Source organism: Lampetra fluviatilis, chromosome 2, assembly GCF_964198595.1.
Source record: "Lampetra fluviatilis chromosome 2, kcLamFluv1.1, whole genome shotgun sequence".
In the NCBI taxonomy this organism is placed as follows: domain Eukaryota; kingdom Metazoa; phylum Chordata; class Hyperoartia; order Petromyzontiformes; family Petromyzontidae; genus Lampetra; species Lampetra fluviatilis.
Window position 1 is genome coordinate 31,697,203 of NC_136276.1, and position 16,604 is coordinate 31,713,806.

The 16,604-nt window shown below is 51.8% G+C and overlaps 1 protein-coding gene across 4 annotated transcripts in view; it reads left to right on the forward strand.

The window, feature by feature from the left end:
* Positions 1-16,604, forward strand: part of LOC144945478 (microtubule-actin cross-linking factor 1-like) — a 327,032-nt gene that overhangs the window by 173,354 nt on the left and 137,074 nt on the right. For 3 of the 4 annotated variants that reach the window (XM_078873993.1, XM_078873994.1, XM_078873995.1), the window contains 4 exons: positions 12,079-12,222; positions 12,574-12,807; positions 13,791-13,970; positions 16,020-16,559. In XM_078873993.1, coding sequence (XP_078730119.1) covers positions 12,079-12,222; positions 12,574-12,807; positions 13,791-13,970; positions 16,020-16,559 — 1,098 coding nt within the window. Of the gene's footprint in view, positions 1-19; positions 284-970; positions 6,167-6,835; positions 6,983-7,186; positions 7,403-8,889; positions 8,971-12,078; positions 12,223-12,573; positions 12,808-13,790; positions 13,971-16,019; positions 16,560-16,604 lie in introns of those variants that run through there. The other variant, XM_078873991.1, reaches the window with a different exon arrangement.

Below are 16,604 nucleotides of genomic sequence, written 5' to 3' on the forward strand. Positions count from 1 at the left end.
CGTTATCTGTAAACAACCTTGAAAGGTGCGCGTTGTTGTTGTTAACATTGCATTTTGAGCTTAACCCGAACGGTGTGATGTCTTGCTTTGGAAGTACTAACCCTCGGCGTGTCGCCATGATGGATTCGAGAGAAGCTCTGTTTAACCCGACGGCTTTCGCTTTGCCCTAACGAGCATGTGCCGAGTTCAGCGGTTGCGCAGATCTGTGTTTTGTCCCTTTGCAAGACCTAACGTCTCACACTTCGCTCAATGTTACAACCGAGTTCTCACCTTTGCTGACCTGGTAAGTACAAACAGTATCCGAATGTTAAACAATACGGTAGGGTGGGGTGGGGTAAGAGGCCTACGTGGGGTGAAAGGTCTTTTTATCCTGGTGCTAACAGAAGTGATGTCATCAGCCACCATGATCAGCTTGACCTGCAAGGTGGCACCAGCTGCTGCTTAATGCAACATACAAGCTACGTGTGAGCTTCAGGACAATAAAGGCCTTTCACCCTACGTATGCCTCTTACCCCACGTGACTATTTTAGTTTTTATATACAATAGAACATAGTAAGTTCTAGAAATAACATGAGCGGATACCGCATGTAAAATGGTAGTTTTTTGGAGGGACCCATATACAATTATTTTGAGAAAATGAATGCCTGTTTTGACACATTTTCACTTTGTACAAACGAGCATGGATTTTAATGCAGAACTTACATAATGCATGAATACATGTTGATTAACCCTAACCATCAAATATAATTAACATTATGTTGTGTAAAATTATGAGATAATAGTTGTGTATGAGCATGACTGAACACATGGCCATTCTGTGCAAAATATAATTTGTGTCGTTGCCTGGCAATACCAGTTTTTCACTTTGCGGCCATTTTGTCTCGCACGGGGAATGGCCATCATGCAAAATTGCCACCTGTGCAATGAGATACATGTCAACAAAACACCTTGTGTGCGCTTTGCTTTGCAGGTGGATGATGTAATCTCCGGAGTGGTGGACCTGTGTACCATGGAAACCTTCCCAATATTCCATGCCATGCTCAAAGGCCTGATCGATCAGGAGACGGGCCTGGCCCTCCTAGAGGCACAGGTGGCCACCTCGGGCATTGTAGATCCTCACTCCTCGCGTCGCCTTCACCTGGATGAAGCCCTGGCCGAAGGTCTCATGGATAAGAACACGGCTGAGAGCCTGTGGGAGCTCGAGTCCGCCCTGAGTCGCGTACACGCAGCTGGGCTTGAAGATGTTGGAGGTTTGATTTTCATTGCGGCAGCGCTGGAAAGAGGGCTGATGTCAGAAGCCATTGCTGTGAAGTTGATGGAAGTCCAATTGACAGCAGTTGGACCTCAAAATTGCACTCCTGTGCCAGAAGTATTCTTAAGGCTGCAGGAGAAGTGGAGGATGCACACACAGCCTCTGATCGACCCGAACACGGGAGAGAAGCTCACCCTCGCAGAGCTGACCGGCAGAGCCATCGCTGATCCAGAAACGGGGCTCCGCCTGCTGCCCGTCACCCAGACGGCCTGCGGCATGATTTCACTCAAACCCGGCCGGATGGTAAGCATTTGCCGTGCTGTCAAGGAAGGCCTCGTGGACCGCCAAGTCACTGTGAGGCTTCTTGAAGCCCAGCTTTTCGCTGGCGGCATCGTGGACCCGCGCACGGGCCACCGCCTGACTGTCGAAAGAGCACGGCGCCATGGCCTGATTGACCGGGAAATGGCGAACGAGCTGGTGGTGCGGCAGACCCAAGCCGGTGGGGTCATCGACCCTGCAACGGGCGACAGGCTTGACCTGGAGGAGGCCATCGCCTCCGAGCTGATCTCGCTGAAGAGCGCGCTCTTGGTCCTGGAGGCACAGGGCACATTCCGCGGGTTCGTTTGGCCCGGCTCTGTCGGGACGGTGCCCATTTCGGAGGCTCTCGAGCAAGGGATGATGAGGGTCGAGGTTGGGCACAGCGCACTTTCCAAGCGGCACTGTGTGGCAGGACTATTCTGGATGGAAACAGCAGAAGCCATCTCTCTGGAGCAGTCGGTGGCCTCAGGGATCTGCGACGAGGCCCTCTGCCGCACATTGAGTGCCACTCACATCCCGGACAGCATGGGCACACGTGGAACGAGGACTCATTCAAATGAGGGCGATGAACAAATTATCGGTGTGCACCCCTCTCCAAGTATCCCCCTGTGCAGCAAGCTTTTCAAGGTCTCTCACGTCTCTCAGATGAAAGGCATATGTGCAGTGCAGGGAGATTGGGTGCAGGTTGTGGGCGAGCATGCCTCCACAACAGAAGCCCACAACTTAATGTGCTTGGAAGTCGAGCTCGTAGAGTTTATACGGGGGCACAGCTACATAAACGCGCTGACAGGCGACCGGTTGGTTATGGTGGACCGAGATTTCCCTTTCCTCGAGGGAATCACCCGTGAGATTTGCAAGACGGCCACGGCGGAGTGCGAGGGTGCAGACGGATACTCTACGGGGAGTGAAGCCATCGTGCCAGACTGTGAACAAATCTCAGGGAGAGAAAAGAAACGTGATTTTTACACATGCCCACAGCAGGACTGTGCAGGCTACGAGTGCGACAGTTTTAATGTGAATATCTCCGTGGATACTTTTGATATGTCGATGAAAAGTTGTGACGACGACGTTCGTCAAGATGACGTGGCTGGTTCATTGAATGCGCAGCAGGACTGTTGTGGTAGAGTCAATGGGGCCGAGAGGGATGGAAGTATTCATGAACATTTTAAAATATTTATTCCAGAAGAAAATGCTGAACCCATGAGTGAAGTGGATTGCGGCAGACCAAACATGCGAGACCAAAGAGAAGGGTGTGCAGGAACAGACGAGGAAGCCACCGTGAGTAGAAATGCAGAAACGTTCTGCACAGTTAAACGTGAAGTGAAGCAAGAGCTAAATTATACAACTAATTTGCACAATCAGAGTGATTTCTCTGAAGGCGTAATGTCAGAAAATAACACAAACCTCGAATTTGAAGAAGCAACACGTGTAGCGCTTCAAACTGTGAAACGTGCATCGTTGAAAGTGATTGCAGAAGGTGTATCTTTAATCCAGAATGAACATTCTCACAAACCACAAGACAGATGGCCATCACATGAAGATACGTGTATGGACATTCCTCACGATGGTGTAACGTGTTCTCTAGACATTATAGGCCATGCAAAGCCAACAGAAAGCACTTCACGAACCAAAGACGACGAAGATCAGTCCCGGTTTGACAATGGAACTCCCTCTGTGGGCATGGATGAGTCGAATGACTCTGATAGCGATGAATCCTGGGACTCGCAGATTTACGTTTTAGACCAAAGCCGACTCGATGATGTGTCTCCCATGACAAACGTAGCGCCGTGCGTGCACCTATCATCTCTGCAATCCCAGGCCACTACGGGGCAGTGTTTGAGGTCACCTCTCAATGCAGAGATCACGACGGTGCAAGATCTGCTTAACGACAGGCTTATTAGCTTGGAAAACGCCAGAGACCTTCTAGAACGCCAGATTCAAGCCGGAGGCATCACGGACAGAAGTGGCAAACAGCTTAGCCTCCAGGAGGCCGAAGGGGCGTGTATTGTTGAACCAGCTCTTGCTACGTGTCTACAGGTAGCTTTTTTGGCAGTGCGAGGTTTTCCAGATCAAAGCAAGGGCAAAATATCGCTGTTTGATGCTATCAGGAAAGGGCTTGTGGGTGCGGCTGAAGGCACAAGGCTGCTGCGTTTGCAGGCCGAAAGTGGTGGCATTTTGGACCCATCGACGGGTCAACGGTACGGGCTGGGAATGGCCGTGGACCGGGGATTAGTGGACACAGAGGCGGTGATGGACGTTTGGATGTCTCAGCTGAGGGACAGAGGAGCAATCTGCGACAGTGTGGGTGGTCCCTGGATGACGCTCGACGAGGCGGTGGACAACGGGACCTTGCCGATGCAGGCGGCTTTGAAGGTGTACGAAAATCTTGGACTTTTTGGCGGGTTCGTGGATAACCATGCACAGGAATTCATGACGATCTTGGAAGCTCTGGAAGAGGGTATTTTTGATGCTAAGCTGGCGCAAAGGGTGTTCAAGCCAGAAAAGATAATTAGCGGTGTGATACATCCGACGACGGGAAGGGTTCTCACTGTGAGTGATGCTGTAAACACCGGTCTCCTTGACACGGAGACGGGCCTGAGAATTTTGGAGACACAGGTGTGCGCCGGCGGGGTCACAGACCTCCGGCGCAAGAAGAAGCTGTCAGTCACACTCGCCGCCAAGCTGGGGCTCGTGGTCGGAGGTGCGCCTGGTGTGGAGGCCCTGATGAAGCTGGAAAAGGCGTCCAGGGGGAAGGATGTGGACGCAGCGACACGGCAAAAACGAGCATCAATCTGCATGGAGACCGAGGGTCTCGCCGACCCCCAAACCAAAAGTGTGGTCACCCTACCCGAGGCGGTTGACAGGGGCCTGCTGGACAAAGAGACCGCCGTGCTGCTGCTCAGAAAGCAGATTACGCATGGAGGGGTCGTGCACCACCAGTCGGGCATGAGGCTGCGCCTGAGCGACGCTCTGGCACGCGGGCTCGTGGATGAGGACACCGTGGAGGAGCTGTCCTGGGTCGAGCAGGCCTGCCGACAGGGCTTCGTGCACCCGGAGACGATGGAGGCAGTTCCCTTAGCACGTGCCAGGGAGATGAAGATTTTGGACGAGAGAGCAGCAGAGGAGCTTGAGGCTCGGCTCGCGGAATGCGGCGCTGTGTTTGACTTCAGGTCGGGCAGGACGGTCGCCCTCAAGAAGGCCGTGTCCCTGGGCATCCTGAGCGAGTCGGCCGTGGTGAGTGCTGGCGGATCGTGGGATGTGACGCACGGCCTCCTGGATCCTGACAGCTGCCAGATCGTGTCGTACGCGTCGCTGGTGCAGAAGGGTAAGACGGACGTGCGTACGGGGCAGCGTTTCCTTACGACCGAGCTGTGGAAAGGCGTGGAGAACGAGGAGACCGGCGATCGCATGACCCTGCTGGAGGCGGTGAAGGCGGGGCAAGTGGATGCCGTGCCGGCACTTCGGGCCTTGCAAGCTCAGGCCGACACCGGTGGGATTGTGGACATATGTTCGGGCGAGAGAATCTGCATTGTCGACGCCCTCAAAAACGGCATGCTGGACGCGGCTACGACGAATGCAATTTTGGAGAATCAGCTGGCCAATGGAGGCATCGTGGACATTTGGTCTGGAGAGAGGATGACGATGGATGAAGCCCTCGTAAGAGGTCTATTGACTCGTGACATCTACCAAACACTGAAGGCCAAGAGTAGCTCCGTGTCGGAAAAATCCGACGCAGCGAGTAAAAGCGCTCAAATGCCAACGAATTCATCTGCAAACAATATTCAAGCTGTTTCTGAAATAACACACAGTGAAAATGATCCTCGTAAACAGAACCAATCTCTGGCAGAGAAAACACACGAGCAGCAGTGCCAGAGCCATCCCGCAAATGATGCGGTTAATCCTGAACTAGAGTCGATTTCCAAACAGTTTTCGCACGGCAGGGAGAACAGTGCCCTTGCTTCTGCGACAGTAATATCGATCGAGGAAGCCGGAGGCAAAAGGGTGCGAGCACTGCACGATCATTTCACGCGCGGCTTGCATAACGACAGAGAAGTTTTTGAAGCAACAGAAGAAATGATCGATGGCAATCTTGGTGAACGCGCCAAGAGCGACACACACGATGCAGGGCAAGCGATTTGCGGGTTTGCGTCAAGTGACGCAGCGACAGAGGTGGAGGGGCAAGAAGGGAAAGTGAAAAAAGTTGACGGTGAGGAGAGCGATGCGGATGGTGATGTGGATGTTGATTATGGAGCACGGCAAGGATCCGGAAGTGATCGAGCGAACGTTGACGCAGTGATACGTGGACGTGGGCGATCGCCCGGGCAAATTGCTGGCGAGGAGACGAATGAGATGGGCATTTCACAGGGGATGTTGGAGAAGGCTGGAAATGTGAATGTGACCGATGGCACTGGAGTTGGGGAAAATTTGGAGCGCGGACGCAGGGAAATTGTTGACGAGCGGATGAATGAGATGCGCTCTTCAGAGGGAATGCAGGAGAAAGCCGAAACAATTGCGGTAAATCTGATACGTTCACAAGAATCGCAACCAAAAGAAGCTTTGGGCAGATGTGACCCCGTGGCCGATTCTTCAAAACAGGTTGGCACATACGCAGCACACGTAATCATCAATTATAAGACGTGTTTTGCAATGTCTAACATATTGTTAAGAGGGTATTCGTGGGAGGTGGCTGGTGGCTCAGGGAGTCAAAGGGTTCTGATTAAATCGTATTCTCAGGTGGAGTGAGTTCATGGTCTCAGCTCGTTCGGGAATAACCACACAAAGAAACCCATCTTTTTATGTATGAATATTCATTAATTGGCTGAAAAGATCTTTATAAATAGAGGACTGCAGAGGTCGGGCAGTCAATGGTAGCACCAGCTTATCGCCTGGCTGCCTTCCAGCTGGTCTGTGGTTCCTCTGGAAATTTTGCGCAAACGACGCTAAAATAAAACTAAACATTATTGTTAAATGAGGGGTTTTCACTTAATTCGGCTAAATTCCCACTCTGCCAATTAAAAAAAACACATCTGTTTGACTGCCACGTGCCTGCCAACCCACAAGACATGCTGAAGTGCGGCCCTCAGTGTGTTTGTGTAGATGTAAGAAAGGGGGCAGGGATCTTGGTAGTACTTCTGTGACGTCTCCCTCTGCGGACCGCTCGTTTTACGAGAGGTCAAAAGAGTAATTGTAATCAAATTTCGAATAAGATAAGAACGTTAAAAACACATTTGTGACTGTCTAACGAATCTACGTATTTTTTTCCAGCATTCGCTGAGCAAGCGGCAGTGTCTGGAGCACTTTGAGAATGTGATGAGGTTGATTTCGTTGGTTCTGGACGTGAGGGTTCGGCAGAAGAGCCTACAGCGAAGTGGCAGTGATGTCGATATTGACGATCAGCTCGATCGATTGCGGGTGAGTTTGTCTGTCTGTGCGTTATCCACAGCTCCAAATGTAATATATATATAAATACCACAGGGTCCAAAAATTGCTATGGTTCCTTAAGTTTGCCCACATCTCTATCCATTACTGACCGCATTAAGCACAATCTCAGAAGCAAACGGCCGTGACCCTGGAGAACCTACAAATGGCCGCTCGCATTTGTTCCACCCCGTCCAGCTGTTCGAGGAGGAGTTGTCCTCGCTGGAGTGCGAGGCCTCCCGGGAGCTGGAGCACGTGCGGGCCGCGCTGTGCGACGCGAGCCCAGCCGTGCCCGCCGAGCTCCTCCAGGCTCTCGGCAAAGACTCGGCCAACCTGAGCAAGTGCCTGCGGTCGGCACGGCAAGCCTCCTCCGCCCAGCGGGAGGCGCTGACGGAGGGCCTGCGTAAAGCCAAAGTGCGTCCGTCCTCAGTATTGAAGCTGCCGGGACGCTGCCCCTTGCTTAGCGCGAATAGTAATGCGCTGTATGTTGCCCTTTTCGTTGGAACTTCTTTCTCACCGTACGTAGCCAACCGTGCCAATCGGAGGTGCGGGGGAAGGACAACGAGCCAAACACAAAATGGAGTTTTAAAGGAATGAGTTCTCAGTCTCGATTTAATAATAATAATAAGTATGAATTCGAGATATGTTTTGGGGAGAAAAGGTAAAATAAACTGCCTCCAAATCACCTGGAGTGCACCCGATCTCGCTATATCTCAGAAGCTAAGCGGAGTTGAGCCTGGATAGTTCTCGGATGAGCAACCACCGTGCCCAACGCGTTTTATAGGCTGCTGCAGGGTTACATTGTGGGCAGCGGAGGCAACTACAGAAACGTCTATAGTTGTGCTGTACTCTGATCCCACATCTATGATCGCCACCTTGACCAGCATGGTTAAGTATGGCAAAATAAAATAAACCTGCATGGCGTTGAAAGGCCCTCTCGTCCAGCGGTGGGTTGACAAAGGGCTGCACACGTGCATTCCAACACCCTAAAATGGTGACCTCTCATTTATCCACCTTTGTGGACTGACAAAATGTTACCATTGTAAGCCGCAGTTTCCGTGAATATTCGTCGTTATTTTGTTGTTGTTGGTCCCCATTGTGGTGAGCGTATAATCTACGTTACAGGGTGTCAGCAAGGGTGTCGTCTGCAATTAAATGCAGTAGACTCCCGATTATCCGCACTAATGACGGGGAGGACGGCCACAGATAATTATTCAGAATCGTGGATAATCAAAAAAAGATTAATTTTTCACGGACCTCTATGCCAAAACCCACGAATATCGGTATACAAAACAAATCGATGTGAATGCTCAGTGATAACACTTTCCTGCTCCCACGCAGAAGACTCCGCTCACTAAGTCGACAGTAGCAAAGCCACACCAATCAACATCAATTAAACTCCACCCCCTGTTGCAAAGATATGCAACTACTGTACTGTAGAGGCGATCGCGTGGATTTTGGATTATACGGAGCACATATTGGTTCGGTTTAAGCACGTGACTTGTAATACACATTTCCAAAAATAACAACGTTTAACTATTTTTTGATTCTTTATTTGGGCTTAAGGGAAACTCCATGAGTTCTTTATTTACGTCAAAATCTCAAGTATGCGGTTAATCCGCAAATCGGACAAACCGCACACGGATAATCGAGAGTCTACTGTAATCATATTCGGAAAGAAGTTAGAACCGCGAGGTTTGTATGTTGGCAACATGTCCCTTATAGTCTTGAGTTTTAAAACTGAGAAGCTCGAGTGATCTTAACGGCTCATAACAGAAGATGGCCCAAATCTGCACCACAGAGTTTTACGTTCTGGACAATAGAGCGTTTTTATTGACCTCTTGATATTGCCGTCAGCTGACCACAATGAGCATTAATAACCTAATTTTTTCCCTTTGCAGGAGCTAAGAGAGCAGACGGCCACTTGTCCAATACTGACCGCAGAGGAGGTCACGGAGAGAGGTCATGTACACGAGGAGAAGGTTTGCGTCTTCAAGGACATCAACCAAAACCTATTCCCATAATTTCAGATGGCGACATTGTAGCTTGAACTGTTCGACGACAAAATTAACGACGAACCTAAATCCTCTTTTGTCACTCGTTCTCGCTGTAAGGGAGGTGGCCTGTGATGCTTTACCTTCCCACGTTGTTTGCGATTTAAACCCCGGTCTTTCTCAGGCCCGGCCTTAACGTAAACGAACAAAGAATTTGAAGTGCCCGTTGGAAGTGATTCTCGGATTATATAAACGACCCCATAATTGTTGTCACTCGTGTGACGTATCCTTCGAATCGGGCGAATGCCACAAAACTGCTGAATTCATGAATTTTCGGTACCCTTCATGGCTTACCTTCTGAGTTGTTGCCGCTGTGATTTTACAACGCAAAGGCCGGGCCTGACCCCTACTGCTAACCGTTGGGTGTCTGTATTAATGCCTCTGTATGGCCGCAAGTCTGGCTCAAATGTTTTCTCCCAGATGTCTTTGCATGGCAGCAAGAGGTCGATGGAATTTGGTGGGCAGTTACCCTCAGGCTTTGCCAAAGGCTTTGTCAACCTGTGCAGGCCAGAGCCATTTGTAAAGTTAAAGTCCCTCATTATATGATAAATATGCTTCAAATCACGAATATGATTTATCATCAATGTAACTAATATGTCATAGATGAAGACAAAAATGACAATCACGTAGAGTAGATAATATTTATCCATTTATTTTGCACATTTAAATTTACTGCATACATACATTCTTTTTGTGCGTGGTCATTTTGATCAGATGCGAACGTAACATTTTGACGAATGCGGAATATGCCAAGAGCACTTGTCAACAGAATTGGCGGAACGTCCCCAACGCAAGAGCCTCGTGCAAAAGATCCTTTGAGACTCGCCGAGGCTTTCGGGAATAAACAAAAGCACACCGTTGCCATCGAAGAGGGCTCCCTTATTCTTTACGGCCTCCTGCTTGACGATGCTCTTTTGTCGATTCCAAAGCGAACATCGCCGAGGAAAACACGACGGCGGCGGTCTGCGGGTGGCGGTTTTTGCGATTTTACTCAGCTCTGTTAACCCTCTCGGCGCCTCCTAACTTCTGCTGCTGTTAACGCTCTTCCTGGGGCTTGGTGAAGATCCTGGTGTACGTGGATTGTCGGGGGGGGGGGGGGGGCAACGTTTTGTCCCAACGGTTCCAACCGCACGCTGACGTTGGCCCAACGTTGCGCATTTTACAGGCTCGGATTTTCCGTCACCTTTTGAAAATGCTCGTCCCATCGCAGGGAATGTTCCCTTTTGCGGCTTTGAAATGACAAATATATAATAGGTGCCGTTTTAGGCAATAACCCTTTGTCACAGCACTTAAAACCCAGGACAAGAGGGAGTTTGTCCACAAGGTAACAAAGGTACTATGTAGAAGGGCTGTTGCCTGAATCGTCACCTGTTTTGGATTTTTCGTACGTACCGTACGTTGAACTTCTATCCAAGCGTGCCAATCGGAGAGATGCGGGGGAAGGACAAGAAACTGAACACAAAAGGCAGCTCTAAGAAATGAGTTTTCGAGTCCAGATTTAAAAGCGCATAGCTCCAGTGGCTTCCTAATATCGGAAGAGCGTTCCAGACGGCCACAGTGTTTTGTGACGAATGTGGATTTTTCCCCTCTTAGCTGTGCTCGTGCACCACTGCCAGCGTAGCAGCAGCATCAACCAAATCAATAGTAACGGAGCAGTTTTCTGTGCTCGCACAATCTGGGGTGTTGCTTGCCGTGCGCATGTGAAAGTAACGAAACATTATTTTGCAGGAGAATGCGTGAACGCTGAACGCTGTCGTCTGCCCTACCGTTTGTCGCTTAAACAATGGCTGCACCTGTATACGAACTGAACTAACCTCGTGAGCGTGTGTGGTGGTGGTGGTGCTCACTAACAGCACTTGCCCCAAAAAGTATTTTCAGGCTTTACGGGGCATCTTTGCTTTTGTGGGTGGTTTTCGAAATGAAAGTCCGACCTCGATCGCTTGTAACTCTTTGGGATTCTGGGTTAAAATCTGCATGAGCCAGTCTGTTCACTCTGCTGCTTCGGTGAAGTTTCTTCTCGTTCGTAATCGCAATAACTCCACTTGATGAATCGTAACAAATTCCTTCTTCTTCGGCACGACTATGTTTTTTTTTATCATTCACTTTCAGTCTGCAATGATTCGCGTTTGTCACACGCACTGCCACCCTAAGGCTCCCCCACTGACAAACTCGCGCTATGCGGGAAGCTATGCGGTTTTGTATCGGAAAAGCTCTCAAAGACATTATTTAAGTGTTACGATCATAATTTTCTACAGCAAAACTGTTACAAATTATTGAAAGTGGCTTCCCACTCGAAAGGGAGCATGGATCAATGATCATCTCTTGTTTACAGGCCCCAGAGCCAGTGATAGAAACCCCACATTTCCATGACGAGGGTGAATTTATGCACAAGATAACCCAGTGTTGTCAACAGTTAACGACGAATTAAAGTGGCCGGGAGACTTTGAGGGTTGGGTAGCTGAGGTCGGCACGGCCAATCGCATTGGAACGAGGGTTCTCGGGCGTCGGGAGAAATTTGATGGCCTCGACCCGGCAGCCAACGAACGCACGCGGGACGATGGCAACTGCTTGCGCGAGAGTTTTCCTGAAAGGATTCTTCTCCGTCTCGAGTATTTGTTATGCCACGTAGCACTCTTGGCTGGCACGGTGCCTGGAAGCGCGCTGGTTCCCAATCGGAAGGTCACGGGTTCTCAAATCCCGGCACCGGGTGACTTTGGCGTTCCGTCCATCCGTGACCGATAAAAATTTCGTTGGGAAATCAGCGGTCATTTCCTTCCTTACGGACACACTCTCACCCCCTTGTCAAGGTAACGTGGAGCTTGTTACTACCGGCTCGGGGCTATAAACGGGCGGCGAGCTCCGCCGCGCGCGAATTTGAGCGGGCAACCACTTTGACATTTCCCTTTTGGGTTCTTCTTCCCACGCACCAAAGGGGGACACTTTTCCACGCACCGCATCGATCTCTGGAAGCGCGCCTGCATCAGCTGTCGTTTCCCCGCCCTCCCCCTCGGCGCCCCCGTGTGCCCTCCGCCGCAGCTGAACGTGGAGAGCAAGCAGGAGGAGTTCTCCCGGCGGCTGGACGAGCTCGAGTCGTGGCTCGCGGAGGCGAAGGGCGCGCTCGCGAGCCAGCCCGTGAGCGGCGAGCTGCCCGACATCCAGAGGCAGCAGGAGAAGCACCAGGTGAGGGGTCTCGTGACGCGGGGACAACGGCCCTTGTCGTCGTCGTCGTGTGCCGTTTGTGCGGGAACGCGGCTTACAAAAAATAATACCGAGTGGTAGTTATTTTATGGACTTCGAGGCGATATTGAGTCAATCCCTGCCCCGCGCCTCGAATCAGTGCAGCGAGTGGTTGAAGGTCTCCGACACCGATTCGGTTTGGTTCTGCGCCTTTTGTGGGTAAAAGTCGGGTGAACGGATGCAGCGGCTCGAGACTCCACAGCACCCCACGACTTCCACGTCGTTCACCCGCTCCTCCATCCCTCCGTCGTCCTCCCACCCCCCTGCCCCCCCACCACCCCGCCGTGCTTCCAGGCGCTGCAGAGGGAGCTGATGGGGCGCGGCGCGGAGGTGACCGCCACGGTGTGCGCCGTGCGCGACTTCCTGCGCGAGAACGGCGCCCGCCTCGACCCCGAGTACGTGGCGCGCACGCACGAGCGTCTGAGCGCGCTGGGCAGCCTCCACGAGGCCGCGACGCGGCTCTCCGGAGAGGCGCAGCAGAGACTCAACGAGGCGCTCGGAGAAGTCATCAAGCAGCAGACCGAGAAGGTGCGGCGTCGCGAGACGAGGCTGTGAGCTGCTGCTGCTGGTGTGGGTCTGTGTGTCAGTGTGTGCCGACAACGACGACCGGTAGCAGTGGTGTCAAGATTGGCTCTGTGGTGGAGGAGGCTGGTGAAGGGCGCTACCAGGGAGCGGTGGTGTCGCGGTCAGTGCGCTGCGCTACGAACCCGGCGAACCGAGTTCGATTCCCGATCACGACCAACACCGGTGACGATTATGTGAACCGGTCCTGGGCCTCCCCTAGGTTGACTCAGCCTCAAATGAGTACCTGGTGCGGTGTGTAAACATCGCCACTCATAGGTGCTTGCTAACAGCACTTACACCAGCAGTTTGTTGAATGCTATACAGGGGATCTTTGTTTTTGCCAATGACGACGACCGTATCAGTGGTGTCAAGATTGGCTTCTGTAGTGGAGGAGGCTGGTGAAGGATACTACCGGGCAGTTAGAGGCAGTCGCCCTCCAACAACGGCGGAGGGTAGAGGAGCAACCCTCACAACAACGAGCGGAGCGCAGGGCGGCTAAAATACAGCCAGTTGGCACAGTAGGGGGCACAAGTGGTGCATCCGCCAGTTATCTCAGTCAGTCAACCCAAAGCACCTGGGTCTGTCCCGTGGCCTCCTGCCAACGAGCCTTTGACACTTCACGTGGCCTGAAAGTGCACATAGCCTGGCACAAGTCCTGTGGTGATGCCACCGCCACTTAGTGGCAAATGGCGGTTGTTGTTGTTGTGTGCATGTTGGGTCATAGTCTCGAAGGACACCAGCCTGGCACAAGTATTGTGGTGACATCACCGCCGCTTAATGATGAAAAGCGGCTCTTGTTGTATGCGCATCGTGAAATATTTTCGAGCATTACCGAACCGCTTTCCCAAACCCTCGGAAAACATCTCACGATCAAGATAGGGGCCCGTTTTGGTCGTAATTTCATTATTCAAAACAAACCGCGCTTTTAATTTCGGTCCTGGCTGCAGGTGGCGACGGAGGAGCAACTGGAGGACATCCGCGGGAAGACGGGAGCACTGCTGCAGTGGCTCACTGAGCTGGAGTCCCGGCAACAGCGGACGAAGGAGGAGGAGGGGGAGGAGATGGACGGGACCCGGTCCCCTGAGATGGGGAGCGTTGGGTTGTCCGAGTTGCTCCACCAAGCGAAGGTGGGCACCCTGCGCAGAACGCTCCGGCTGGGTTGTGAGAGCTCTCTAGGAAGTTTTTATTGACATTGCTTAGATCAATTTGACTGCTATACATTGTCCACGTGATGATAAGCCACGTTTTTGTTGAGCTATTATTTGCGGCCAGGTCGCTTCTGGAAACGAAGCTACTAGCTCAGTGGGCTTTACCTGGTAGAATAAAAAATAGTTTAGTTTCATTTGTATTTTTTTGCGATTTGTTTAACTTTCCTATACTTTTCACTTCTTTCGTGTTTTTGTATTGTTTGTCGTTGTGACGTTCTGACCTGCCCCGCCTGGACATCTGTGAAAAGAGCTTTACAGCTCATAGAATTCCTCCAGGAGGAATACATATTCTGATTCTGACGTTTCCACAACCATTTGAGGAGCCAGGCCTGGCCAAACCCGGTTCGGTTACAGTTCTAGCCCAGGAGTGGCACCGCATGCTTCTGGAGGGTTGCATGCTTCGTCACCCACAAGGCACCTTTCCTACGTCGCCCCGTGCCCCTCTCCTCCTCTTTACCATCTACAGCCAGGGTGTGGGGGTTGGCAAGTAATTTGTATTCGTAAAAGTTTGTTTTTTGACAACCATGAAAGCAGGCTTGGGTTGGGGTCAGGGCTGGATTTGTCCCTGAATGTTGTCTGGGTAGGTGGTAGACTGGAGTAGGAGTGTGACTCAAAGCCTCAGGCATTTCGAGTGGTATATTGGATGTGGTGTCTCTGCTATGGAAATATATTCCACGTTGACCCGGACAGACCCAGCTGATAGCATATGTTTATACAAACTCGTGCATTTGTCGGGTCAGTCTGGTAAGGCTGCCGTGAGGAATGCGGGCCTGGCCCAACCCTGTTCACGAACCTTCCCAGCGGTCATGGAGACACAGCAAGTGTAATTTAGCAGCAGCAGCGATTACACGCAGGCTGCGGTAGCCTGCGCAGATTATCGACTTGAGAGAGAGATGCCCTCTCCGCTCGGATGTTATCTTTCTCCCTCCACGTGCCCTCTACAGCAACGAGCAACGCCTCATGCGTGCCGACCCCCAGCCAACCGGCACTCGTCAGCGAAAGTGTTGCTGACGTCTGGTGTATGTGTGGAGGTTGAATCGTAATCATTATCAATGACAGCGATGGTGATGGTCATGGCATAGTTGGCTCGCTTGATGATAATGTTGATGGCCAAACATGTTCTTGAAAATGTTTAGATAATTATTTCTCACTGTATAGTCAACATAGTGTAAATTCATGACTTTAAGTATGCTTGTTTAAAAAAAGAATATGCCCAAAGAAATACTGAAGGTATATATTTTTTCACACCAAAATATTGACTTCGATATTCCATCGATGGTGAGTGATAAATGGATTGGTCCTGGAAAGGTGACAACCCCCCCCATCCACCAACCCACCGTGACCAGCGTGGTGAAGTATGACTGAGACTGCATGGGGAGTCCTTCACCCATCAATGGGACAAGGAGGTTGTAAACAATAATAAGAATAGTAACACATTGTGCGTGTTTGGTTCACATGATCCCTGCACTCAGTAGCGGTGGCCCAGGCCGTGCGATTCGTTGACTTTCTAGATTTGAAGCTTTCGTGACTGCAAGGATTCATATTCTTAGGTTTTTTTCAGTAAAGTCACGTAGGTAAAAAAATTAAATTAATAAAAATAAAATAAAATAAAAATCACGACGTTTCGGAGGCAACACAAGCTTCCGTCTTCAGGTGGAACCGTCACAGCACGATAACTGTATCAAGTAAGAGGAGTACTTGAAACAGCAATCGTGCTGTGACAGTTCCACCTGAAGACGGAAGCTGGTGTTGCCTCCGAAACGTCGTGATTTTGATTTGATTTCTATTTAACTTTTATTAATTTAAATTTTTTACCTTCGTTGACTTTCGCCATCAAACTTTAGGTGACATTTTTTAAAGAGGCGATAACTCATTGTGAAACCTTTCTGAATACGAACGACTCAAAACACGCCCACTGCCCCCCGCCCGCTGCGCTGCCGCGTGTTCCCCGGGCGCGCCCTTTCGCAGGCCGAACACCAGGAGGTCCTGGCTCGGCAGCAGGCCGTCATCGTGGCCACGCAGCTCTGCCAGGCGCTGCTCGAGCGCCACTCCTCCAGGCTGGCGCCCGACGACGCGGCGCAGCTGCGGCGGGCGTGCGACGAGCTCGGGCTCCGCTACGACGCGGCGCTCTCCCGCTGCGGGGCGCGCCTGCGGCCGCTCGAGTCCGCGAGCGACGCTCTGGCCAAGCTCGATGGCGACTGCGCCGAGTTCGAGGCGTGGCTGACGAACGCCCGGGACGTCCTCGCGACGTCGTTCGCCGGGAGCGGCGGCGGCGAGGAGGAGGTGGTGGCGGAGGACGAGGACGTTCTGGCCGCCAGGTTGCGCCGGCAGCGCGAGTTCGCGGAGGACGTGGTGTCGCGACGCGGCGACCTGCGCTACCTGGGCGTGGCGGCGCGCCGCGCCACCGAGGCCTCGGCCTCCGCGGGGCCCGAGGTGGCGGCCGTTTGCGGCGCCGTCCAGCGGCGGCTCGAGGGCATGGAGGCGCGGTACAGCACGCTGCACGTCGAGGCGAGTGGCCGCGGGGGGCTTTGGTGCAGGCGATCACCGGGAGCG